Below are 26,504 nucleotides of genomic sequence, written 5' to 3'. Positions count from 1 at the left end.
TTCTCCCCTTCTTCTCTCCCTTCCTCTTTCCTTCATCTCTCCCTCCTTTCTTCTCCCTTGCTTCCCTCCCTCTCTCCCTTCCTTCCTTCCTCTTTTCTCCTCTTACTTCCCCCTTTCTTCCTTCCTCCTCTCTTCCTTCCTCCCTCCCTCCCTTCTTCTTCCTTCCTTTCTCCCTTTGTTCTTTCTCACTTCCCCCCTCCCTCTCTCCCTCCTTCCTTTCCTTCCTCCCTTTGTAGGATGCTCTTTGTAGACCAAGCTGGATCACACTCACAGTGAACCTTCAGTCTCTACCCCACAAGTGCTGAAATGACAAGTGCCCATTAGCGTTCCGGACCCAAAGCCATTCCCTTTTGTACACTGCTCCATTCCAGACTTTCTTTAACAAGTCTGTGCTCCAGTGACACATTTCTGCTCAGAAAGCTAACCTGGAAATCAGAGCATCTAAATATTTAAATGTTCATGGGGAGTACCACTTGGTAAAGAAAAGCCTGAATCGTTCTTGGCCTGTCAGTGTAAGGTGTTAGAAAAAGTGTGTTTCCCATCATCACACATTTCTGTGATGCCACTAAACTCCTTAGGGTGCATATGTGTGTGTGTGTGTGTGTGTGTGTTGTGCACATGCATTTGTCTCCAGTCTTTGTGGGTTCTGTAGCTTGTTCTGATTTGAAACTCCATACATCCAGGGTGAAAATACTGGATAGAAAGTGTCACAACACGGGAGATTGTTCTTTGTCTTTGGGAGATAGTGAAGAATTGTTATTGTGCTTTGCCTTGTGCTCCTCCCGAACCTAAGCTGTACTAACTTGTAGAAAGGGCTTCTAAGGAGCTGATTGCTGTTGGGGCGGTCACAGTTATAGACTAAATGGCTTCGTCAGGGAGATATAATCCTACCTGACTCGTGTTCCACAGGATGCAGTTAGGGCCCACACACTCAAAGCAAAGAGCTGTGAGGACACTAGGAGAAGCCAGGCCAAAAGCCTCACAAGACAGCGGCCCACTCACTCACTGACTTCAAGCTGCCAGAGTCTCACTGGGAAAATAAGGCCACTGCTAAGCCAGCCACTCTGTGGTGAGTGTGCTTTGGAAGCTTTGGGCAGGAAAGGCAGGAGACACAGGCAGGAAGAACATGGGTTCAGCTTGACAGCCCGCAGTACCTGTCTGCAGACGGCAGCTGCTTCTGTAATCATGGATGCCCATCATGGAGTATCAGTATTAAGATCTCTGCATGCACTGTGGGTGATCTTCTCTGTACATGTCTATTGTTTGGAAAGAGAGAGTGTGTGTGTTTGTGTGTGTGTGTACGCATACAGGTTTAGGGTTGAGTAGTTTACCTTTTTCCATCTGTAGGAAACTTGTTCTACAATTAATTGCCTCATGTATGGGCACAGCCTTCATTATCAGCAGTTGGGCCATCCCAAGATATAGTAGAGATTTCTGGGTAAGTTTGCTGCCCTAGGACGCCTGCTTTTTCTTGTTGTGATGCCTTGTAGTGAGAGTTTTGGTGTCTTTAAAAACCCAGTTATGGTATGTAAACATGGTTTTGCTTTATTCTCAGGTGTGGGATGTGGGGCTGCTTCAGATCGTCCATAGCAGCAGACGATTTGACTTTATGCTTCCATATATTCTTTAAGGACCAAACACCAAAGGCTCCATTCATCCACGCTTTATTTCAAATCTCAGAATCATGACAGGAGCTCTTGCACCTCATTTTAGATTCTCACAGGTAATCACATGACACTGAACTTAATGCCCATCCTTACAAATCAGAAGCTTGACACTAAACTGTGAACCGGGACTGGCGTCTTTGAAAATGATTCCGCTTCCGGCAAGCAACATTTTCTCTCTCAAAGTCCCTCTGCCCCAAATTTGCTAGTGGTGTCAAGTGGGTCTCCCAGTGATTGCTGTTGAATTCTGCTTCTAAACAACAGGCAGATCTGCAACAAGCAGACGGAAGTCCACAGGGAAGGACAAGCTTGCTGCAGGGTTGACACACTGACTGTATGCCCATTCCTTTCCACAGCACCACTGAGTCAACCCCAAGCCAACAGCAACCTCATTTAGAAAAAAAAAAAAAAAATCTAGAGTGCTCATTTGTTTAAAAAACTGATTGTGGTGAGAGAGTGTATATACAATTTATTATTAACAAAATACATCCTTTCTCTGTAAACTGGTTTGCGTTTAGCACACTTCACATACGGAAGTAAGTTAGGTACCCAGCTACGACATCTGAATAGCTGGCTCACAAATAAATGTATCTGTATCCAGGGGCAACAAGCGCCCCCATATGTTTTAGTGTCTAAATAGAAATTCAGTGTAAAAAAAAAAAAAAAAAAACAAAAAAACAGAACAGCGGAGAATCATTCCTGAATAGCGACAAACACGTGGATTACCATCGTAACTGTTCATTCCTGACAAAGCACAACCCTGAAACCACTGGGGCTGTGTTCTCAGGGCCCGCCTGAGTCTCCACATTTGCCGCTATGCTTTCTTCTGCACTTGCAAGGTTTGAGAAGAGTCAAAAACTATCCAGAGTCCGGGGTGCTTTCCATCTTGACTGTCTTGATGCTGAAATGGGGATCAAACATAATTTTAGAGGCTGGCTTTGAGTTACAAAAGAAAGCAAGAATGTAGAATCCTAGAAGGTTCTGCCAGGAGACCAGGAGACCAAGAACTACAGAAAACATACATTTATTTGAGAGACAGGAGGGCTGGCCTTGTGTGCATTATCTCATCCTTCGTCTAGAGTTTAGTTTCTGACATAGATCAATCGCTGTGCATGTGTTTATCCACATATATCTACATGCACACCTTATTAATTATGGAGTGTAACTGGATTCCATGTAATTAAAAGCATATTGTATAACTTACATACTTACTTGAATTTTCCACTTAATATGTTAGAATTACCTATTTTTGATGTTTTAAGAACTAAAAATAGCCCTATAAATTAATTTATATGAGACATTAAACTTACCTCAAGCAGCTTTAGATTGAAACAGCAAACTCACCTCAAGCAGTTGTCAGTATCGAGACGAGCTAAAAACAAAAACAAAACAGAGAACTGTGGCACTCTGGGCTGGGCTGCAAGTGGTCCCAGTCACCCCTGTGCTAAGAAGCAGGATTTGACTATCGTCACAGGTGAATACAGACCAAACCCCAGAAAGTTAATCAGGGACAGAGAATGACAATCAAGCAGGTTTTTGTAACATCTGTCTGTATTGTAGGATGATGAGACAGACAGACTGAGACAAACTAAGACACATCCTGCGGTTAATAGGTGATGGGCACCAGGGATGTGTTCGTGGTAAGGGACACTAGTGGTAAGTCCTGCAGTGCGTTAGAGTGGCAGAGAGCAGATGGCGGCGGGTGACTGTTGGCCACAAATGGCTTCCTAAAGCTTGGCTCTAGGATCTGGAGGCACAAACCAATGGAAGTTCTGCAGGGATCTTGCTGGACTCCCAGTGTATGAGCGTAGGTGTGGATATATATCCTGTAAGTGGCTTTGTGATTAATAGCCAACACCAGTCCCACCATCCTCTCACATTTCTTCAAGACCGTGACCTTGACCCCCACAGAGAATTTATGCAAGAGGAGGCAGAAGAACTTCGTGTGGAGGGTGTGAGTTCCAAGTCTGGTTCACCCTGATCGCCACCCAGCAGAAGGGCCGCCAGGCCCCTTCTGTGAGACAGCACAGATGAAGCAGGTGCAGGCAGAGACACTGTAGCTGTACTAGCACTTCCCCGGTATCAGATGTTTTTCCTTTGACTAGGAGAGAAATACAGGCACAGTTGGGCCCTTCCCACTTCTCCCAAAGCACCTCCAAAGCAGTGCGCAAAGAATGCCCTCTGCAGTTCAATGACAAGGCGGAAGCTTGAAGACCTATTTCATAGAAACAGGACAGAATACTTTCCTCAACGTGGTTTGTTAGCATTCAATGAGAAAACATCAAGCAGGCTAATGCTCATAGTCCAGTGTAGTGAGAGTTTTGGTTTCTTTAAAAACCCAGTTATGGAGAAATGGCTCAGAGGTTAAGAGCACTGGCTGTTCTTCCAAAGGTCCTGAGTTCAATTCTTAGCAGCCACTTGGTAGCTCACAACCATCTATAATGAGATCTCGTGTCCTCTTCTGGCATACAGGCATACATGCAAGCAGAATAATGTAAAAATAAATAAATAAATAAATCTTAAAAAAACAAAACAGTTATGTGAATGGTTTTGTTTTAATCCCAGGTGTGGAATATGGGGCTGCTTCAGATTATCCACAGCTATTAACTATGATTTGCCTTGTGCACTAGCAGGGGTGTGAGTTTTGCCAGCTGCAGATAGTTGAGGTTTGGAATCCTGAGAACTCTCGAAAGGTATAAATGCCAGAGAGAAGGCAAAGGAGGAGAAAGAGGAGGAGGAGAAGAAAAAGGAGGAGGGGGAGGAGGAGAAGGCTGCTCCCCTCTGCTGCTCCTGGTTGCTGTTTGATGAGAAGTTGGAGATATCCTGACTGTGAAGATTGGACTTGCCCCAAGGAACCCAATGACCCTTATCAGCAGGAAACAGTCTAAAGAGACCTATGCCCCCTTTCCCATTTAAACTTCTTTCCCACCTGCCTTGTTTTGGGGGTTTGGAAGGTATTGGGGGTGGAGAAGGGTGGTAGATATAAGAACCCAATGAAATAGATAAAACAAATATGCCAACTATCTATCACTTGGGAAATTGAAACAGGAGGTTTGCCATGAGTTCCAGGCCAGTCTGGGGTACAGAACGGGAACCTGTAGAGAAGAGACCATCCGCAGTTGGTCAGACCCAATGCTTTCTGTGAGGACAACCTGATGGGATTTAGAATCACCATGGAAACACATCTATGCAGATGTCTGTAATAGATTTTCTAGATCAGGTTAATTGAGTTGGGAAGACCCACCCTAAATATGGGCAGCATCTTGTGACAGGTTAGGGGTCTTGACCTAAGTAAAAAGGAGAAAGTAAGCCAGACCCTGGCATCTGTGTTGTCTGCTCCCTCACTGTGGAAGCAGAGGGTTCCATACTGCTTCCTACAGTGTGACCAGAAGTGATCCCATCACCATGACCTTCTGCCATGGATGACTGTGCCTTGGCACCACGAGGCAAAATAAATTCTTCCTTCTGTAAATTACTTTTGTCAGGTAGATTGTTACATCAAATACACTTCTGCAGAGGAAACGGCCTCTTCTTGGTGCAGACCTGTAGGAGGCAGAATTAGCCCTTGTGTAGAAAGACCCTAGGCTTCAAGGCTCAGAGGAAAGCCCATTGCCTTTTTTTTAGGCAAAAGCAAATGACCCACCACAGGTCATACGGCAGACTGACCAGAGGTGGGGAGGGTATGTGTATGTGCATTGATAGCAAATATAAAAGGGGGCAATATCAAATTTGTTTACGAAACTGAGTTTATCCCTAACAATATGCTTTTTCACTTACGAAGACTTTCCCTTGCCCAACTCCCTGTGAGGTAAGAGCTGGTCACACTGACCCTACCATGCTCAAGTATCAGGAAGTGTCACAAAGCTTTCCCTGAAGGGCCAAGCACCTTCATGAAGCACCGAGTGGTTTCTGCACTCTCATCTAGCTTTATCCTGGTTACAGGTAGAATGCCAGTGTTTAAGTGGAATCATATTACCAAGCCCACACGAAGGGAGCCGATACCCAATCTAACGTGTGAAGAAGGTCTCTTTGGGGGGTCTTGCTTATAATTCTTGCACTCCTAAGCCCTTTTTAAAGATGGGGTTTTCACTAGCTGTGGGGAACAGCTAGTGGTCCTTCCGCCAGAGCCCCCATGGCACAGCTTTTTGCCAAACTGCTTTACCTGAGGGACTCCACCAGATCCCACAGCTGAAGTCTAAAAGGTCGTGTATGCTCCCTCTGCTGAGATAAGGCTATGGCAGCTCCTCCCAGGCTTCTCCTTCCTCCCACAACCACAGATCCTCATAAACATCTTGCATCCCAAATTCCATCGCAGCATCTGTGCCAGAGACACAACTGGTCACACCTTCTCACCCAAGCACGTCTCTCTCCAGCACTCTCCAAGCAGAAAGTCCTGCTGGAGAGCTGGCATTTGGAGATGTCCCAACAAGGGGCTGAGCACCAGAAGTCAGTTAAACTCACCCAGCAAGTTCTGAGAGAACTGATGTTCGGGTGTCATTGGTAGTAAAGAGCTCCTCTCTGACCATGAAAATCTCAGCTGAGAAATGTGAGACACCCTCCAAGCTTGTCATGACAGGGAGAGGGAGGCTAGCATAGAGTACAGGCCATTCATAGCATTGTCTTATATGCTCTGGATCAAACCTGGTAAACTGATGCTTGTCTTGAAGCTACCTCACAACATAGCATTCTAGCAGTCAAGCTCAGCACATTATCAGAAAAGTAGATTTTTATCCCATCCTTCAGAATCTTAATGCCCCACCCCCATCACCACTTCTGCTATAGCCTGAACATCTGCATACCTCTAAATTCATCAAAAGAGATTCTGATCTCCAGGATGATGGGATCAGAAAGTAGGAGTGGGAAGAGGCAGGGAGACACTTTGAAGAAGTGTTTAGGATATGAAACTCCAAAGAACTCACAGACCACCACAATGTGAAGACAAAGTGAGGACAGGAGACATCATGTATGAGAAATCTGTCCCAACAGACACTGTCTTGGGGACAGAATCATGGGAAGGAAATTTCTGTTCTTTATAAGCTATGCTGCTTATTTTGTTATGACAACACAGACATTAAAACAATACTTCTCCTGTAGAAGACAATTGAAACTTGGGGTTCTTAAGTTTTGGAATGTTCCAAGTTGTAAGTTGGGGACAGGGAACCTTTTTTCCTGAAAGGAGAAATTTTATTAACTTTCTTGTTCTGTTCTTTTTGAAGCCTTGCACTGATGGGATATCCGCTGTTTCCAGGCAACACTGCTTAAATTAAGGTGGCCTCTGACTAGAAGGCGGAAGTCCTGTGTGGAAGCATCTGGTGAGGATGCCACAGTGGGGACTTCCCTGAATGTGATGTCTAATCTCTTAAGGGGAAATGTCCCACGCGGAGCATGGGCCTTCTCTGACAAGCAAGATTCCCCATGCCCTCATTGCTTTGCAATTGGGGTGGAGACAACATCGCCTGGGTCACTGAGCATGACGCGGAGCCAACTGTGTAGACATGGGGGTGACCACATTTCTCAGCAGAAAGGATGCCTCTGATGGGCATGCCTTGTCTGAAAGTGTAGAGAATGCAACAGAATACACTTGGAAGGAAATACTCAAGAGTTATCTGGCAAAAGCAGACCCACAGGAAGCCCCTTAACTCCAGGGGACATAGAGGCCCAAGGGTTTTTGGAGAAAAGGTTTGAGCTCATTTTCTGGTAGATTACAGATAATATGCCAGGGAGAAAGAAAGAAGGAAGGGAAGAAGGGAGGAGGGAGAAGGAAGCAGAGGAAGGCTAAGGGCGGGTGCACATGCATGTCACCCATTAGGATCTAGAGTTGCTCATAGCATTTTCAGATGACCTTCAGTCTAGGTGCTTCTCCGTTCCACTGAAAACGTGTGCACCTGGCACTGTGGAACGCTATGCAGCACGTGACTAGAGCTAGCGAGTGCTGTGTCATGCGGAGAAACGGAAGGGCATCAAGAGCATGCAGAAGTCTTGGTGTCAAGGATAGGAGAGAGAAAAAGGCTCACCACAGGCTAGGCATGCACTTCAGGCTTTGTTTTACCTTGTCATAACAGGGTTGTGAACACCATATAAATGATCTTTATGATAACCATTACTACCGTTTTCCAAACTGCAACAAAAATAAATAGACCAGAAACACCAAGTTACCTCTAGGATGAAATATTTACGTTATGGATCACAAAGATAGTGTAAAGGTTACAAAACATGCATCACAAATTTTTAAGTCTGCAAAGAAGGTTTGAGGGAGTCTTGTATTTACATCTTCCCTCTTGCAAAGCCACAGAGAGAAAAAGTGGCTTTATAGGTCAATACATGTAATAATGTTCATTCACTCAACAAGCAGTTTGTAAGCATCTTCTATGTACCAACCCTTTAAGAGCTGTCATGATTCATGTTTACCCAGATTTATCTGGTGCTCTTTTGTCATATTATTAATTTAACTAAAGGTCTACCATGTAATAGAACCCTCCCCCATCCCATCTGTGAAGATAGTTGATAAAAGGGCTTACTTTTTCATGGGTACAGTCTCAACACTACAAAATATAAAAGGGGGAGATAGGGTTATTTACTGGTTTTGTCACTAGTAAGGCTCATGATCAATAGTACCCTCCCAGTTCTTTCACTGCAGTAAGTGCTAACAGCTCAGATTCCAGAGACAATGAGAGAAGATGAGAAGTGAAAGGAAGCATGCATGTTCACCAGACACAGAGCAAAGGGCAGGCAAGAGCCAGTGAAAAGTAGTAATGACACTTATCACAAAGTGAAATGCCACGTCCCCGAGACAGACGAGCTGGAATAAGAAGAACACTGGTTAAGGAAGCTGAGATTAAAGAAGAAGAAAAAGACAGAATCATAAGATTGGTTAAAAACAAAGCCCAAGAACAGCAACAAGAAAAACAACAAAAATGGTGGAAAAGGGACAACCCAGTACTTCAGCACAAGTAAGTTTGTTCTCATGAGAACTTGACTTTGGTGGCTCTAGGAGGACAGTGCCACATGGAAAAGCCTGGTCCTGAAGAAACCCCACACTCACTCATCATATATGTCCTCTGAATCCATCCTGCGATAGTACTTGGCTAGCTTGACAGCGATGATTACAGCAGGAAGTAAGAGCACGGTAGCTTCTCCTGTGCCGAACCAGAACAAATTCTGGGGATTAAAAAACAACAACAAATTAGGAGAATTAAAATTCTTGACGTTAGATAATAGGAAAGGACCTTTGCTAGTGGGAGACTTCTTTGCGCAATTTTTAAAGGTTTTGATTTTGTTCTCAAAATCAGTTGTGAACCTGTCAGGAGTCAGCCATCATAGAGTGCAATACATTATTGAAACCCAGACAGTCTTTCTGAAATATGAGCTGATCTGGAGATTGGGTTTATTTTGTAAAAGAGGAACAGAAGCATCTAGGCATAGAACTATGATTTGGTCTAAATCGGTCAAAAAGCACCTAATCAAACACCACATGGTGTATCTTTGTGAAACAGCCTGTCTAACCAAGACAGCTGTCAGTCTGAACGCTCAGGTTCAAATGCCTTTCCATGTAGTTCAATGTTAACATGGTAAATTTACTTTAGCATCGATATCAGTGGCACTCATTACACACCAGGTCTCAAAAAAAAAAAAAAAACCAAAAAAACCAAAAAAACAGTACCGCCTTTAATCCCTGCAGCAGGCTGACTACAGACTAAATTGAACCATGTTTTCTCAAAAAGCAATGTCTACATTAAAGAAAAAAAAAACTTATTGCCAATATGTAGAAATGAGCTCTCACACTTAATCTTGGAATATGCCTTCTTGAAAATAGAAGCGAGGGAGTTGGGGAAGGGCCAATTGAAGTTAAAGATGTGTGAAAAAACCGAGAGGAAACTTAATATTTATTTGGTCACTCAAATTCAAAATGTATTTTTAAGAGTTTGAATGGGAGTTCCCTGCATGGATGGGTAGATAAGGCTACACTCAAAACCCGGAATTATTGATGAAATGTCAGCGCCAGCGCTGGGATATCTCCCTGTGACCAGTTGGTCAGAGAAGCTCCTGAGACCTCTAAAACAATACAGGCAACTGCCATTGCTGTTGTGTGCAAACCAGACTAAATGGTAAGACTCTATGGCTGAAGATACTACGTACTTTTCTTATAGGATGCAGAGAAATCAGACTAGAATAGACTAGAAGCTTCCCCTCTGCTAAAGAGCTCTCATAGAGCCAGAAGACACTGCAGGCTGCTGTATGCAGCACTGTCTATGGGCCAGGGGAGATGTGCCCATTGGTCACATAGTGGCAACTCTGTGGTGGGAGCAAGCAATCTATTTTCAACTGGATTTAAAGTGTGCTCCCCAGAAGCTTATTCATATCTGGTACTGTCAATTTAGTCAAAGACTGCCTAGGGGGTTGTAAGTCCAAACGAGGAAGCTACTGCTGTAAGGATGGTGAAAGAATATGATATGCCTATAAAATTACCTTCCAAATAATTACATGTATGCCCACTGGTTGGCACTATTGTCAGTTCTGGTCAGAGAGGCTTCTTTTAATTGAACAACGGTAACTGCAGATGTCATCACAATGTTACTTTTGAACGTCTGTCCATAAATGCTGCCTCTATATCAGCCCGGGCAAGGCTCAGGACACATCAGAGGAAGGTGAATACAGAATGGAAGAGCTAATGATGGGGGGTGCTATCGAATGCTGACTTCCATGTATGACATGGTTGCTGCACTCTTGAACAAAGAGCGGCTGTGGTTCCCCGATGTTGGGTCCATCAACATCCTGTCACAAAGAGGGTAGGGTTCAGGAAGTCTAGGATTCCCTGGGAATTTATAGGACGTTAATAGTTGATGGGGGAAGAAAAAAATGTCTTTGGTGGTACACTACTAGTAAAGGTACCATACTCTCTAAACAGTCCTTCACCCATGTTCCTGTTAACAACCCTAGTGAGGACCATTAGGTCAAGAGAAACTGGTTGGGAAAAGGAAGGTGATCAGAGTGACTGGGTGTGGGAAAAGGGAGGATCATGGTAGCAGCTCTCTGTTTCCTAGTATTCAGAAAAGGAAGTTTTGTCATGAAGCTGTAAACTCTCTGAACAAGGTTGAAAATGCAGAAAACTACTATAACACAATATTGGGGGGGCAGGGGGCGTGTTTAGTTAATATGTCTTCTCTTTTTGAAAGATGAAGTTCTTACCAGAGGATCAGCAAAATAGTGACACAGAATGCCATTAACAGCAGAGTCCATTGCGGTGGCCAAGGGCTTGCAGGGTGTCATCTTCTCTGTGATCTGTGGGATGAGAAACACAGGCAAGTCTTCTCTGAGCCAAGCTCACAAAAATTCATGTCATAAGTCATGACCCCTGGCTGGTTCACAGGAGCATCTTCAGGTCCTGGAAGCCATGGAGCTGACAGTTGATGAGCACGGAGGAGTTCTACCGCTGGTACAATTGCATATGTTTACAGCAAGACCCTTCCTTCCCTCAGCCGCAGGTGTCCTCATCTGTTTCTGGAATACTAAGGCCCATCGCCCAGAACTGCTGGGAGAACCAATCAGTATACATGCCCAGCCTAGTCCTGCGGTGGACTGCTATCTGAAGAATGAGTGGGCAACAAATGAAAGAAGCCATATAGCAAAGGTGAGCAAAGGGGTCAGGGAACTAAAGGGTGAGTGAGGTGTTCTCCCCCATGGGGAGGCTGCCCCCTCAAAGGTCCTGGTTCCCCTTATTTCCAAATCCTCTTGAGGTAGGCAAATATAAGAAATCGTGGCAATATAGGACTCTCTTTGGCTTGAGATGTATACTTTCCTAACTTTACCCCTTTCCTAACCATGCATTTAGCTACCTGGGGCCCCCAAACTGCATCAAGTTGAGCTGCACACACACCCCAAAACACAATATGTTATTACATTATAGCAACCTCTATGTAACTCTCTGTATCCATTCAAAAATGTCCTAGAACATACCCTGGGACTTCCTGGAGTGGCGGAGAAATGAGAACCCAGACTGAGCTGATTTTCGGAATATGCACAGTACAGCAAACTGTGTTCTCTGAGCAAACATTTCGGGAAAACCCTTACCTACCTTCTTACACCTGTACATAGCCGGGCATGTATATGATTAAAATCAAACACATCCTGGGAATGGACATGTGAAATGAATGAAGACTTACATAACCCAAGCCTTCAATCAAAACAGAAACCGACACCCATCCCACCCCTGGCAACTAACCCTTCCTTCTGAGGACCGCATACAAGGAAGCCCCAACCAGTAACCAGCTGACCTTAAGCACCTTACCCTAGAAAGCCTGCAGCTTCCTTGCAGCATATCTGATTTGTGCTCTCACTGTGCCACTGAATAGAATCCTCGCTACTTGGCTACTCATTTCCTCATTTCTCAGTACAAGATGTAGAGGATCTGGAACACCAGGTCCAGGTACACACTTCCATTTGTCTCCATTACTGAGACCTTAACATCCTTCAGATGTTTATACTGTAAAATGACTCTCCTCGGACGTGGCACCCTTTATGTTCACAAAAGGCAAAGCTACTCACAGCATATATGACCCACTGCAGATAATGTTCAAAGTAGTCTGCTATTATTTTCCCAAACTTCTTTGTTTCCTGGAAAGACATCAAAGAGTAAGACCATTATGAAAACCGCTGGAGAAGTGGTTCTCATCCTGTAGGTTGCGACATTTGGGGAGGGGGGCTATATATCAGATACCCTGCATCTCAGCTATGCATACATTATAATTCATAACAGTAGCAAAATCACAGTTAACAAAGAAATAGTGTTATGGTTAGGAGTGCACTTTATATATACACACTTGTTTAAGAAAAGAAAACTTACTTCCATAACGATGGAAGAAATGTTTTTGGTGATGAAATTCTGAGCAGAATCCAAAGACTGGAGGATTTTGTTCACTCTCTCCTGGAAAACGCAATAATTGGGAGAGGAACAATAGAATCAGTTAGGCAATTTGCAAATCAGTTAGAGTCCCCAGGGGACACTGATTTCAGGATCCCCACTCCCCATGCTCAAAATATGCAGGCCCTGGAGTCCTCTCTATAAAATGGACGGAGACTGTCATATAACCCGTCTGCTTGTTTGCATTAGTATCTAGAACAATGTACCTGTCACGTCCATAGCTGACACACAACACTGTGTGTGCGAATAACAAAACAGGGATCTGTACAAGTTTGTTGAAGACATAAAGACTACCCCTCCTCCAAATATTTTCTTTTCTTTTGTTAGTACTGGGATTGAACCCATGGCCAGTGTTTACTACACAGCATTTTATCATTGAGCTAAATCCCAAGGTCTTCTCTTCAATATATAACTGTTTGAACCAACCCACAGACGCAGAACTCTTATTGACGGGAGCCAACTGTCAAGTGATTAGGGCATATAACATCAAGACCTGGCTCACCCCTCTCAGGAGAAGAGGAGGAGATGACCTCAGAGAGGACACACTCTGGGGCTACATGCCCAGTAGGTCCTGGATGGGAATCCCCTGGTTGCTTGTGAATTCACATGGCTAGAAGGAGGGCACTGTTGAGCTTCCTTTGGAGGAGACAACTGGCCTCCTTCAAAGTTACTTGGCTAGCTAGTTTTTTCTTTCTTTTTTTTTTTTTTTAAATCTCTAAAGCCTCCACCCACCAAAACATCACACCAAAATTCAGCCACTGCAAACCCATGTGACAGCTTGTTACACACAAGGAAAAGAGGTTCCTTTTGAACAGAGGTCTAGGGAAACACAGCTGGGCCAGTAGATGAGAACAGAGTTCCACTAGGTCCTAGGCTGGGTCACCTTAGGAGGGCAACATGGAACTGCAGGCCTCATCATGAATGTGTAGAGAGAGCCAGCAAGGGCCGTGAGCTCATCAGTATGTCATTAGATCCCCTTGGCATGGGACACGCATGTACGAAATGGCCCTGGAGCAGAGCCAACCAACTAGTTTTCAGAGGGACTGTGTCACAGGATTGGGCTCATTGAAAGAAGCAGAAGAAGCATTTCTTTTAACTGTGGGATTCACATCCCGAAGCTCTTATGAACAGTCTTTCCAGTTCATGAAGACCCTTATTTCTGATTTTGTGTATACGATGAATACAACACAGCCTCAGGGACCAGTTTCTGTTTCGGGGCACTGCTTGTGGTGGGGTGGTGAACCTGGTGCCTTTTCGCAAGGTTTCCCAGGTGTAGGCTGGTATATGGTCGCTCCTCTAATCTGCGAGTTTTGAATCGGGATTCAATTAACATTTTGTGTTGAGAAAGGGAGAGGTTTGCTGAATGTGTAAAGATTTTTCTGACCAGTTTTTTCTAGACAATACAGGACAGCAAGCAGCTATTTCCATCACATTTCTACCGCACTGGGTATTGCCAGTAACCTGGAGATGGTTTCAGAACATACAGCACTCATACCGTGCAACTGAGGTAGCGGACCTGAGTATTTGTGAGGTGTCTTGGAAGGCATAGCCTCCGCATACTGCAGCAGAACGGTGCCTCTCCATCTCATGATGAGAACAATGGATGTGGCCAAGTAGCCTGTTTCAGCTAATGTAATGTAAGGCAAGTGGCAGTCTCCCGAGCAACTGCTTAAAGACAATCCCTGCTTTTGCTCGTTGCGCAAGATAAATGAATTGACTCCCCTTAAAGTCTGTGGGTATCATCTGAATACTTAATGAGAATGGCACCTCCATAGGCTCATATATTTACAAATGCGGTCTCTACTTGATGGAACTGTTTGGGAAGGATTAGGAGGTGTGGCCTTGTTGTAGATGGTGTGCCACTGGCGGTGGAAGGTTTAGAAAGATGTGCTGTTCTCACTCAGTCTCTTTCCCTTTTCCTTCTTCCCTCCCTCTTTCTCCCTCTCTCTCTGCATGCTTGTGGATCAGATGTAATCTCTCATTTACTGTTCCAGCACTCTCCCTGTCTACCTACTGCCATTTCCTCACCAGCTGCGACAAGAGGCAGCTCTTCCAGGCTGAGTCTTCTAAGGGGAAGGCAAGTAGAAAAGCCTGTGAAATGCCCAGCAGTGATGGAGAGTATGTGTGGTGAATGGTGAGATGATTACCACTGATATTCAGCCCAGTCTTTATAACAGTAACCATGCTTCAGCTAGCCTCCTACACAGCAAGACCAGGCAGCCTGAAACTTGCCTTAACAGAAACACTTGGAAGAAGGGAAGCCATGGGAAAACCAAGTTTGATATTTTAATTGGGTATTCAAAATACTCCTGACACGTCTATTTAACTTAAAGTACTCATGAAAACCAATACTTCTGAAATTCAAGTGTGGTATTTGATACCAAAACCCCATGAAAGAAAATCAAAACTCTTACCAGCAACTTATCACTCTTGTGCTCAAGTGTCTGGACTCTTTGTTTTAAAGTATTCTGGTAGAGAACATTAAAAAAAAAAAAGAATCAAAATTCTTATCCAAAGCATCAAGACCGCAGACCTTCTGTCAGCCCCTTTCCCAATACAGACATCAAATCTGACTGTACAGAGTAATGGCTACCTTCTAGAAAGTACAGTAAACATGAGCAACAACCATTCATGTGTAAGAAAACCTATAGCAGAGGAATAGGTTCACAGTCTTCAAGGCTTTAAGGGCTGCAAATCACACATAGTGTGCAGGAACTCCTTCAAGACAGGTTTAACCAGTGGGAGAACACTGTTAAGAGAGATTTAAAATGGCTTAGATTAAGGAAGCAAACTTAATCTGTAAAAGGCCAAATACTTCAGGTTTTAGGGGCCATAGTCTATTTTTATGGCCAATAGCAGCCATAGATGGTTTTCTAATAGGGGTTGCAATGGCTGTGTCCAAGTAAAAGTTTATTAAAAAAAAAAAAAAAAGACTGGCAGTAGACTGGATTGGACCAGGCTGTGCTTGATAAGGGCCAGTTTGCCATCCCCTGGTTTGGATGATCGATCTATGGCCAGGTTGTGCTAGCTCTGAAAAGATCAGGGTGTCCTGATTTCTTGAAGAAAAGCATTGAAGGGAAATGCAAAGGACGCGTGAGTATGATTACTATGTTGACAAGCTTCTGGGTACACAAAAAAACAGAATTGTATTGAGCCAGTACACAGCAAATATGAAGCCAGTGGGAAAATTCTGTGCAACTCTAGCAACCAGGAAGCAAGGAAGAGAAGACAGAGAGACAACTAGAGTGAAAATTAGATCCACAAGTTTCTAGGTAGGGCAGAATGGAGTTTGTGTACATCTGCAAATGGGAGCAGCTGACCTAGGAGACCCATTTGCCACACAGTCCTCCCTTTTGACAGCTGCAAGCAGGCCCAAGAGCAAGAATATCATTGATTCTTCTGGTTTCTAAGTCCCCAAGGTGAGAAGTCGAGGTCGAGGTCCTCCATCTCCATGAATCAAGTGATGGCAACATAGAAGCCACGCTAATATCCCATCATTCTCTTCACTTCTATTATTTGAAACTTTATTGTTTGATGGGGACATTGGGAAATCACTATGTTTTAGATGGACAAAAGAGGGGTGTGAAACCAGGTCTGTGTAATTCCAAACTGCAAACTACATCTGTTACATTAAAAGTGAGGGAACAAAAAGGTGGAGATAGAACAGAGGAGAAAGAGAACCACAGAGGGAGCCAACACAGCTAAAGGGAACCGAAATACTTAACCTCACCCTCACATATTTATAAGCAGAGTCTGGAGAAAAGAATTGGAGAATGTGTCAGCATGAGGCCAGAGCACAGTCACATTACCCAGGAGGAGTACCAGCTAGAGCGAGGTGCTGGAGGCAGGTGTGAGGCTAACCTCACTGCTCACAGTCTCACAGAAGAGAGAGAGGGAAGCCTAGCGAAGGAAGGCATGACTTGAGGTTGTGTTTTTTAAAAGTCCAGCTCCATATCGGAGGCTGAGGCTGAGGGGATGGATGGGCCCTCCATCAAATGAGTGTGTTTCTCTAGGCTATCGGTAAGTGAACTAGCTAAGCAGGTGCTGGATTTCGCTCAGGCTACCACCAAATGCCACAGGTTGTAGACTGTTACCAATAATTGCTGCAGAGGAAGTACTTGGTGCTGGTGGATGGCTCTAATATTCTCTACATCCATTTTCCAGGCCTGTTTCACGTTTCCTTCAGGCTACAAAAAAAGAATACACATAAGGATCAATACCACAAAACAGACCCTTTAGCCATAAAGGACACCAGAAGACATTACACAACCACAGGAACCTCTCTTAAGACAATCATGACGTGGCTAGGCACTGTGGCTAGCGGGAAGACAAACACATAGATAAACTGCTTCAAACTACAAAGCCGTGGACTCTGCAAAACTTCACCCTCCTAAGTGCGTCCTAAACATAAGATGCTGTGGTTTCTTTTTTTCTGCCTCCAAAATTATACAGCCACTCAGTTTTCCTGTTTCACAGTTGAGAAAAACCAAGGCTCAACTGAGGGTGACTCAGGTTAATTCACACTTAAATGATGGTCAGTACGTGGACTTTAGCAGTCCTGTAAGAGGGGGTTATAATTACGGCCTCCATTATACAGATGGGGAAAATAAGGCACAGGTGAGTAAAAAACCTGCTTAAGCTACTAGCATTAGGAAGAGACTGAGCCGGGGTTTAAGCCTGGGTCTTCATCTGGAACCCAGAGTCCTTGTCATCGGTCTGCTGTTTGTTAGAGGGAAACAGTTGGGTCATGCAGAAGAACTGACAGTAGGAAGGCCTACGGGCTACGATGAAGCCTCTGCCCAATCTTACATGCATACTGTTGGTGAAGCAAAGTTACTCTTTACAATGCAAGAAAAGCGTGTGTGTGCATACGTAAGTATGTGCCAGTGTTTCTCTGTGTGTGTCTATATATCTGTATGCATTTATGTATGTATGTATGTATGCATAGGCATGTATGTCTGCATGCTGTGTGTGTGTATATATGTGTATATCTGTGTGTGTCCCCATGTGTACATGTCTGTGTGTGTTTGGAGGTATATATGTCTGTGTATGTCTGTGCATGTATGTATGTTATGTATGAGAACGTGTGTGTGTATGTGTTTTTGAAGTGTAGATGATGACCTATGAAGGCACATACAAAACTAAAGCTTTTCAGCCTTCTGGCCCAAACAGGGACAGCTGCCAATGGAGCCTCTAATGCTGTGAGGTGCTGTGAAACACAATCAGGCCATGGTGACAGGAGCCTCTTTGCAGCTTCCCAAACAATGGTGTTGACATTTGCTGCTCCAACTACAACAGCATTTAACCGGACTACTGGAACTCACCAACTGGTTTGCTTTTGCTTCTAGAGAAGAGGCAAATGTCAGAAGATCCACTTGGGTAGGAGGTTTCTCAGCCTATCAGGAAGGGAAAAAAAAAAATCTTAAAGGCATGAGCTTTTGAAACCTGAACAGCATAACAAGGTAACATACTGAGCATGGGGGTAGGGCCACAGCCAGCAAGGGGAAAAAAAAAGCTGAAAACTCTTGCATAGGTGACAATACTTGCATTTCTATTTATATGTAGTATTTCCATTCACCATAAAAATGAATGCTACTAATACACACTGTAACATTCATGGATCTTAAAATCACACTGAGTGGAGGAATCTAGAAATCAAGCCACAAAGTGTGTGCTTCTACTTAGACGGATTATACCTAATAGAGCACAGATGTGGCTGCCGGGAATTTGAAACTGGGGAACAACTGCTTATCTGTGCAGTGTTTTCTGCAGGTGATGAAGCTAAGCTGGGGCTGGAAGTGGCATCTATGAATATCCTAAATGCCACTAAACTGCCAGCGTTAAAGATGCTGGCCTTCATGCTCTGTTAACCCACAGTTGGGATAAACAAAAATAAAAACACACATGCAATCCTCTAACTTATTCCCACAAACCATGCATCTGCATGTGGCTCATACCTCTTTCAAGTATGTGGAATAACTGATTGCATCTATCCCAGAAAATGCAAAGTCCTCCAGGCTTTTCCTTCCTGCATCGTCCAACAGTTCAAAGCTACTAACATTCACATTCAGGTTTTCCAACTTATTCCTTATGTCTCCAGTGTGCTGTGTGAAAGGAAAGCATTATTTTATCCTCCAAGAAGGCCACATGCTCGACGCCTTCAAGAGGAATGAGACTATCAGATCAAAAGATGCATATACTTTGATTTGAATTACTTCCTTCTCTGCCCCATAAGCATTTGATCTGTAGGTGGAACTTCAAGTGACATGAGATTGCATCTTAAAGGCCTCAGAGGGAAGACGCTGAGTCATGAGTGTCCACATGAACTCCATCAGAAAAACCAGGCTGAGAGGACTCAGTGGAAATGGACTATAAAGAAGAAATGACCTCTACCCATATAGCCATGACAAATAGAGAGGCTGAAAGGACAGAGGAGGCTGGCATTCCAGGGAGGGGACAAGCAAGCACCTGGCAGTAGGACATCGTGGGAAATATCTTTGGGGAGACAAAGAGGCTGAGAATGTGGTTGCTGATATGGGGCTGTCTTAACAGCTAATCAGCAGTTTTCATCAGCGCACAGTGCCTGCCCTTCTCAACTGTTACATAGTGTGGAATAGGAAAAATAGCCCATGGCTTACTGGGCAAAGGAATGCAAGAAATCTGCTTAGGACTTTGTCACAAATGATGTTTTGTTTATGGGTATATTTAGGGGAGATGCTGGATACAAAGCTCCCATAACCCTTTCAAATGTCTCCACAATGCAAAGTTGGAGAGCCATCCATGGTCCCCTTTGTTCTTCTAATGGCCTTTCATGATACCAAAGTGAGCAAGATGTGGGCCAGGACCTTCTCTCTTGGTCTTGATTGGGATCTATCTACTCATTATGGAAGCTGAGAAGACCAAAGTAGGCCTCCCAGCAGGAAACAACTAAAGTAATTTCTCTCTAGAACTGGGGCAGAAACTATTGCTTTTTCTTCTTCCAGAGCATACTAGTGGTCTTTCCTTGGCATCTCAAGACATAATAAAGGTGTGTGCTGGAGCACAGGTAAGATGGTGATTCTACTCCTTTGATTCCATCTGTTCTGCTTCTTGGCACAGGTGGATAGGGACCATATTACCCATTCAGGAGACTTGGGGTGGAAGTGCATAAGTCCTAATGAAGACAGTGGCAACCATACTTCTCTACGCCTGGTTCCCAAGTCTGGGCACTGGCAGAGGAACTGGTCTTGAAGGACCAACATTTGGTAAGTGAGTGGGTGCTTATCTTTATAGAACATGGTTACTCCATGAAACTAATGGTTTCTCCAAAAAGTCTATCATGGTAGACCTCTTTGGAGGGTCTTGCATAGTTACTAGAAAAACCCTGAAGAAAAGGAAGACAAGTGGTTGGGGGTGAGAAAGTGGTTGGGAATTAATAGGTAAAGGTGAGGGTTACAAACAGCTTCCAGAATGAGTAGATCCCCCAGAACCAAGGGAGAAGGTCATGGCCAACATCTTGCTTATTTGGCCTCATGTAAGGTCATTAGGGGTACTAAGAGGTCCATAATGGCTTTATAGCTTTTTACTGGGAAGAGCTTTTATTGAAAGGTTTACATGAGTTTTGGACCTATTGAAAAACTACTCAATGTCACTTTAAAATGGTGTGTTTTATCTTCTGTGGGCTTCACATCAGCCTTAACCACAGGGAAGAAATGTACCTCAGTTTAGTAAAGCAAGGTCAAGTTTATGACTGGCTCAAATGACTCACCTTGTTAATGTTGAAATTGTTACTGATGTTGAAGACATTCTCAAGCCGAAAAGTAGCATACACACCTCGACCACTTTTGCAATCACTATGGGAAGAAAGAGAGAAAACATGACCAGATCAGCAGTATGGCAATCTCTGGCCATAAGGATGAGGAGAGATATTAGTCACCCATCAGGCTAGTAGGTCCATTTATCCATCTGGCAAAGGTGCATGATGGAAAGTGAGTATAGTGTCGGTCACCCGAGGTTTAGAGGAAAGAAAATATCACACACTAGAGGCTGCCTCTAAAAGCTGGACTAAAGGTAAAGAAAAAAAATCTTTTTTAAAAATTAATTTATTCATTTTACATCCCAATCATAGCCTCCTCCCTTGTCTCCTTCTGGTCCCACCCTCCCCCTTCCCACCTATCTCTGTCCCCTAGTCCTCAGAAAATGGGAACCCTCCTCCCTTACCAACTGAACCTGGACTATCAAGTCTCTTCAGAACTGCCTGGATTCTCTTCCTCTGTGGCCTAGCAATGTCACCTCACTCAAGGGATGCAACTGAAGCGCAGTCAACAGAGTCCATGTCAGAGACAGCCTCTGGTCCCCTTACTAAGTGACACACATGGAGACTGAGCTGCCTATCAGCTACATCTGAGCAGGGGGCCTGGTCTCCATGCATGATTCTTGGTTGGTGCATCAGTCTCTGGAGGACCTGGGACAAGATTTATTGGCTCTGTTGGCCTTCTTTTAGAGTTCCTATCCTCTCTGGGTCTTTCTATTCCTCCCCTCTTCCATAAGACTCTGTGCCCTCTGCCCAAAGTTTGCCTGTGAGTCTCAGCATCTGCTTTGACCCTCTGCTGGGTGGAGTTTTTCAGAGGACATCTATGGTAGGCTCCTGTCCTGTTCCCTCTATTAACCACATCCGGTGTCTATTTTGTTTGTCTTTCTGAGTGAGAATTAAGCATCCTCCCTAGGGTCCTCCTTGTAACTTAGGTGACTTCTGGAAGTCTTGCTTTAGCACCTCAAATTCTGGGTCACCTGGCAATATTCAGGAAGGACCTGACCTCTGTCCTGAGGAACTGAGGGATCTCCGTATTATGTGTGCGCCCGTGTGGCCATTGTACATCAAAATTCATTTACTAATGGAAGTAGAAAGATCCAAAGGGGACCATGAAAGTAACCAGCTCTTCTACCCAAGAGGGAACATTTTAGGAAAAATGATTCCATGGGAAGGATGCTGACTGCTTGAATGTTTTCTCAGCCACCTCACTACCGAGGAGAGGGCAAATGAAAGAAAAGTTTAAAAGTAAAGGGTCTGATACATATGAGAAGATTCTGTACCATGTTACTGTTGCAGGAATGAAGATTTAAGAAGGTTATAAAAGGATTAGAGAAATCTGTGTATTCAGTTAGCTCTTTTGTTTTGTTTTTGAGACAGGGTCTCTTCTTTGCAGCCTTGGCTGTCTAGAACTCACTCTGTAGACCAGGCTGGCCTCAAACTCACAGAGCTCCACCTGCCCCCGCCTCCCAACTGCTGGGATCAAAGGCGTGTGTCAGCACCACCTGGCTATCAGTTAGTTCTTACGGTGTGTCAGGCGTTACCACAAACACACGCATCTCACCTGGCCCTCACAACTCTAACGGGAGATTCCTACTGTTATGCACCATGCTAAATGGAGAGGAATTAAACTGTCCAGTGGGGCAGGAACTAGACCAGATCCCACGTGATCAGACTGCACAGTGCACATGCTAGCCCTAAAGCTGTCTCACTATTGTGGTGTCTTGTGATGTGTACCACTCTCCGAGTTCTTCAGGGATACTGTTAATATATCTTATTATTATTACACCTTAGCCAGGGAATCTTGGGAATACCTAGACGGGGGACTGGGAAATCAGCAAGGCTGGCTCACAAAGGCTTGGGAAGATGACATTTGGGGGAGGGATCCTTTTCTATGATATTTTGTTGAGACTAGAAAACAGCTTAGTTCTGAAACTGGAACTTCTTACCATTAAGTTAATAATAATTTAAAAAAACACTGAAAGTGAAATTCTCATTCTTAACAATAACAATATTTTCAGCAGGAAAGTGTCTATTGCAAGAATTAATACCTGTAAACTTGATCGAATGTCAGGTTAATGTTTGGATTATAGAGTATCAAGCCAGAGAGATAGAACTGCCATTTTTCATTGAGCAGGTAGGGAGTGTCCAAAACCTGTAACAAACATAAACCTGTTTTAAAAAGAGTTGTACACTGACCCACATAATAATATGTATTATTCAGTTAGATATTTTGAGATATGTTATATTGTGATATTTCTTACTCGTTTCAAATTCAAATAGAAAATAGCACAATTAGAATATATAGGATGAGCACTGAGTAGCATCAATCAATCAATTGAAAATGTGTTTTCAGAGAAACTTCAATTTATTAAACACATTAGAAAGAATATGTTTTTGTTTGCTTTAGAAGAATCAATAAAAAGCCAGAAAGCAATAGACTCAGTGGTTCAGGACAAAATGAATTAAAACTCATTTTCCAGATGGGCATGATGGCACATGCTTTTAACCCCTGCATTCTGGAGGCAGATGCAGGCAGATCCCTGTGAGTTCCAGGCCAGCCAGGGCTACCTGGTGAGACCCTGTCTTAAAAACAAAACAAAGAAAACAACCTCGCTTTTCGCCTCTCTACCACACATATTTAAGTGAAGCACGCCAGTGTGGCTGTGTACATGCTGTCCAAACACGGGCTCAGCATCCCCCTTCCAAAATGCTTAGGATCCAATTTTGCAGATTTATTTTTTTTTCTGATGCTAAAATATTCCCACACATATAAAGAGATATCTAAGCTCTAGGACCCAAGACTACATATGTAGTTTACGTATGCTTAATTATTTTCTTATACACATAACTTGAAGGTAACATTCTACCATTCATTTTTTTTTGGGGGGGATATATAGAGATGATGGGATCTGTTGACGTTCTCAATTTATTTTCCTTTGACTAACAATAATTGAAGCAATAATTGGTTACCTGTGCAATCATTCACTTGTTTTTATAACATCCACCAGATGAAAAACATACAAACAATGAAAGAGGAAAGTATAAGTGTATTTCAAAAGTCAGGCTCTGAGGCTAGAAAGATAGCTCTGTAGATAAAGTGTTTGCCTGTGCAAGCAAGAGTAGCTGAGTTCCGACCTAACGCCCATGTGAAGGATGAATGTTGGTGTGGAACCTCAGCCCCAGAGGGCAAAGAGACGATCCTGGAGGCTCCCTGCTCAGCCAGGATAGCCAGTTAGTGAGTTCGAGATTCAGTGAGATCTTGTCTCAAAAAGTGAAATAGAATAGAAAAGGACACCTGACATTGACCTCTGTACTCCATATATACATACACAATACTACACACACACACACACACACACACATACACACCACAACACTGGGAAGCCAATCACTATATTAACGAAGAAAGTGAAAGTGCGGGCCAAGTCCTGGAGTCTTTGTGAGTTGGTCTTGGGGAAAGCAAACTTAAAGTTTAATTTGTACCTGTGCCGCCTCCTTCATACATACCAGAGTAAGCCTACTACCATGTATGTGTATGTGTGTGCACCAGCTATTGCAAACAGAATTTCAACTTATTGAATGAGAACAAAGTACCTATAGTTTTTCAGTTGATGCGACCCACACGATATGGTGAGACCCACGTATCTAAGTCTCCCATAGAAGTAGAAAGCCATATTTACCTCTAATAACTTCTTGTTTGCATAAGGTTCACAGAGCAACTTTTCCACATTTACACCAATGACAAAAGTCAAAACGACAAGGATCATCATTATCCAGCAGAAAAGGAAGCTGAATCCAACCCCTCTGGGAAAAAACACAAACAACATGAGTAATGCCTGTAAATTTTTACTAATTCCACTCACTCGTTATACACAGTGGACCTGCAATCTTCAGTGCTGTATGGGTAAGAATGCGTTGATCTTCCACAAGAGAAGGAAGTCAGTGGTTTGTTGTTGTTTTGTTTTATTAGCAGCCCCAGCTGTCCTGAAACTAGGTCTACAAACTAGGCTTGCCTCAAACACACGGTGCTCTGCCTGCCTCTGCCTCCCGAGTGCTGGGCATGTATCACCACCGCCTGGCCAGACCTTACCACCTTAACACAAACTATGGAAACACATCCATGCTCAGGAGGGGTCTTCCAGAGCTTGAGCTCTCTCTCCTTCCCAGAGGTGACAGGTTGGGAAATACTAGGTAAACTACATGACAGTGTCTCCATGGCATTTGCTAGAGTCTTGCAAATGAGCTCCTGGCCATGCAGATGTGACTACTATGTGACACCTGTGGCTCTCCTGCGATGAATTTTTCTTCTGAGGTCTAGAATGATGGACACTGTTGTCAAGAGCTAGAGGGGGGAGTTTTGTTTGAGCTTCAAACAAACAAACAAACAAACGACAAAGCTTGTTGATGCTGCTAGGTCTGCCCCCTAATGTCTGCAAAGCCTCACATTTTATGCTCTGTTCACCCTTTTATCCCTTGTAGTCTCTAATATGCTCTGGGGACCCTCTGAAGACTCAATGAAAGGACCTCTAGATCGTCATGAGGAACCTTTTGGGAAACCAGTTTTTGAAAACGACCATGCTCATGAACAGAAGGTGTTGCTATGTTCACAGAGCATGTGGGGACATGGTCGCAGCAGAACTAGAGGTAGGCTCTGTGGTTTGCACAAGCAAGGACACAGTTTGGAAGCAGAAGCTTCTCATGGGTCTGAGGTAAACAGCACTGGGACCCAACCTTCCCTTTGCAACTGTGCAGCTGTCTCTTAGATGTCTCAGGGGGTAGAAACCTGCAAGCACAGCCAGAAATCAGCAGGAGCAATGAAGCCTGCCCTGTGCAGAGGTGGAGTTCAGTGGTAAAGAAGTCGAGGCACTGACATCTATTGCTCATCTGCAATGAATCTGATGGCATCTGACATTCTTAACATGTCTCCTGCCTCCATCCCAAATGTTTCCATGGGCCCTTGCCTCTGTAAAGACTCCTTAATCCACAGAAAAATATCTAAACTGAAGTAGCTTGTATCTCCATCAATCTGAGGATGACGGATTCCTTGCTTGCTTGTTTGTTTTAAGCCAGATACCATAATTTTTTTTGTTGTGGTTGTAGCCATAAATTTGTTTCTTTCTTCTTCTATTTTGTTTTGTTTTCTTTTCTTTTTACAAAGTTATCAAGGCAGTAAATTTTCAAGTAGTTTGCTTCTTGTCAAGCAGTTATTTTGATGGAATCTATATGCCACCAAGATGTATCCCAAATAGTCAGTTACATGGGCTATAAAAGTCTTAACATTAAACTAATCTACTTGTGTCTATGTTTAATTGAGCAAAAAGGCAAAATAAATCCTTGCTGGTATAATTTGTATTGTTTTTTTTTCTCCCTTCCCTGTTGAGAGGTACTTTCATTTGGAGATCCATCCATCCATCCATCCATCTATCCATCCATCCATCCATCCATCTATCCATCCATCCATCTATCATCTCTCCTTCCCTTCCTCTTTCCCTTCTCCTTTCTCTCCCTCCCTCCCTCCCTCCCTCCCTCCCTCCCTCCCTCCCTCCCTCCCTCCCACCTTTGGGTTGCATTCAGAGCCTTGCACATGCTAGGCTACCTCTACCTCCAAGCCACTTCTGCAGTAGTACAGTAGAATGTTTTAAAAAATATGTGTGTGAGCAAATAGGCTTCTCCTGTAGAGCACTTCCTCCAGTCCTGGCAGCCCCCAGGTCAATCACGTTAAGGATATTTTCAGACATATCTACATTAGTGTTCATAAAGGTACATGGTACTAGAGCCTGTTTGGGGGAAATAACTTAGACACACAGAGCACAAGAAATTTGATTATGGTCATTACTCTATGTTTAAAGAGGCAGATCAATGCATGGCACCTGCTCTCCAGTCTTCCTCCTCAAACCAGTGACAGTAAAAGCACATGGCTGATATTTTGGTTCTCCACCTCTCAAAGGAGATGTTGCAGATCCTTACTTCCCTTTGCACCTGCTTACATATCCTAGCATTGTTTTCAATGAGAGAACTTGAAGGCCACCAGCTTTCTCGTGGCACATTTATTGCTATTGTGACTATATCCAGTTTAGGGTTCTGGTGCCATCATTGTGCATGCTGTCCTTGCCTGCTAGGCTTTGTTTCA

At 43.8% G+C, this 26,504-nt stretch overlaps 1 protein-coding gene across 5 annotated transcripts in view; it reads right to left on the bottom strand.

The window, feature by feature from the left end:
• Nucleotides 1–1,648: 1,648 nt before the first annotated feature.
• Prom1 (prominin 1) overlaps nucleotides 1,649–26,504 on the bottom strand; it is a 95,492-nt gene continuing 70,636 nt past the window's right edge. For 4 of the 5 annotated variants that reach the window (XM_060365368.1, XM_021654446.2, XM_060365367.1 and 1 more), the window contains exons 13-27: nucleotides 24,055–24,178; nucleotides 22,423–22,526; nucleotides 20,330–20,414; nucleotides 18,540–18,686; nucleotides 17,907–17,978; nucleotides 16,677–16,769; nucleotides 14,997–15,050; nucleotides 12,505–12,585; nucleotides 12,207–12,275; nucleotides 10,851–10,943; nucleotides 8,707–8,822; nucleotides 8,183–8,206; nucleotides 7,714–7,782; nucleotides 3,009–3,036; nucleotides 1,649–2,565 (exon numbers count right to left, since the gene is read on the bottom strand). In XM_060365368.1, coding sequence (XP_060221351.1) covers nucleotides 3,021–3,036; nucleotides 7,714–7,782; nucleotides 8,183–8,206; nucleotides 8,707–8,822; nucleotides 10,851–10,943; nucleotides 12,207–12,275; nucleotides 12,505–12,585; nucleotides 14,997–15,050; nucleotides 16,677–16,769; nucleotides 17,907–17,978; nucleotides 18,540–18,686; nucleotides 20,330–20,414; nucleotides 22,423–22,526; nucleotides 24,055–24,178 — 1,147 coding nt within the window. In that variant the 3' untranslated portion in view covers nucleotides 1,649–2,565; nucleotides 3,009–3,020. The remainder of the gene's footprint in view (nucleotides 2,566–3,008; nucleotides 3,037–7,713; nucleotides 7,783–8,182; nucleotides 8,207–8,706; nucleotides 8,823–10,850; nucleotides 10,944–12,206; nucleotides 12,276–12,504; nucleotides 12,586–14,996; nucleotides 15,051–16,676; nucleotides 16,770–17,906; nucleotides 17,979–18,539; nucleotides 18,687–20,329; nucleotides 20,415–22,422; nucleotides 22,527–24,054; nucleotides 24,179–26,504) is intronic. The other variant, XM_021654445.2, reaches the window with a different exon arrangement.

The sequence above is a fragment of the Meriones unguiculatus genome, chromosome 12 (assembly GCF_030254825.1).
Source record: "Meriones unguiculatus strain TT.TT164.6M chromosome 12, Bangor_MerUng_6.1, whole genome shotgun sequence".
Taxonomy (NCBI): domain Eukaryota; kingdom Metazoa; phylum Chordata; class Mammalia; order Rodentia; family Muridae; genus Meriones; species Meriones unguiculatus.
Note: the sequence above shows the minus strand (reverse complement) of the source record. Positions and strands in the feature narration are given on the sequence as shown.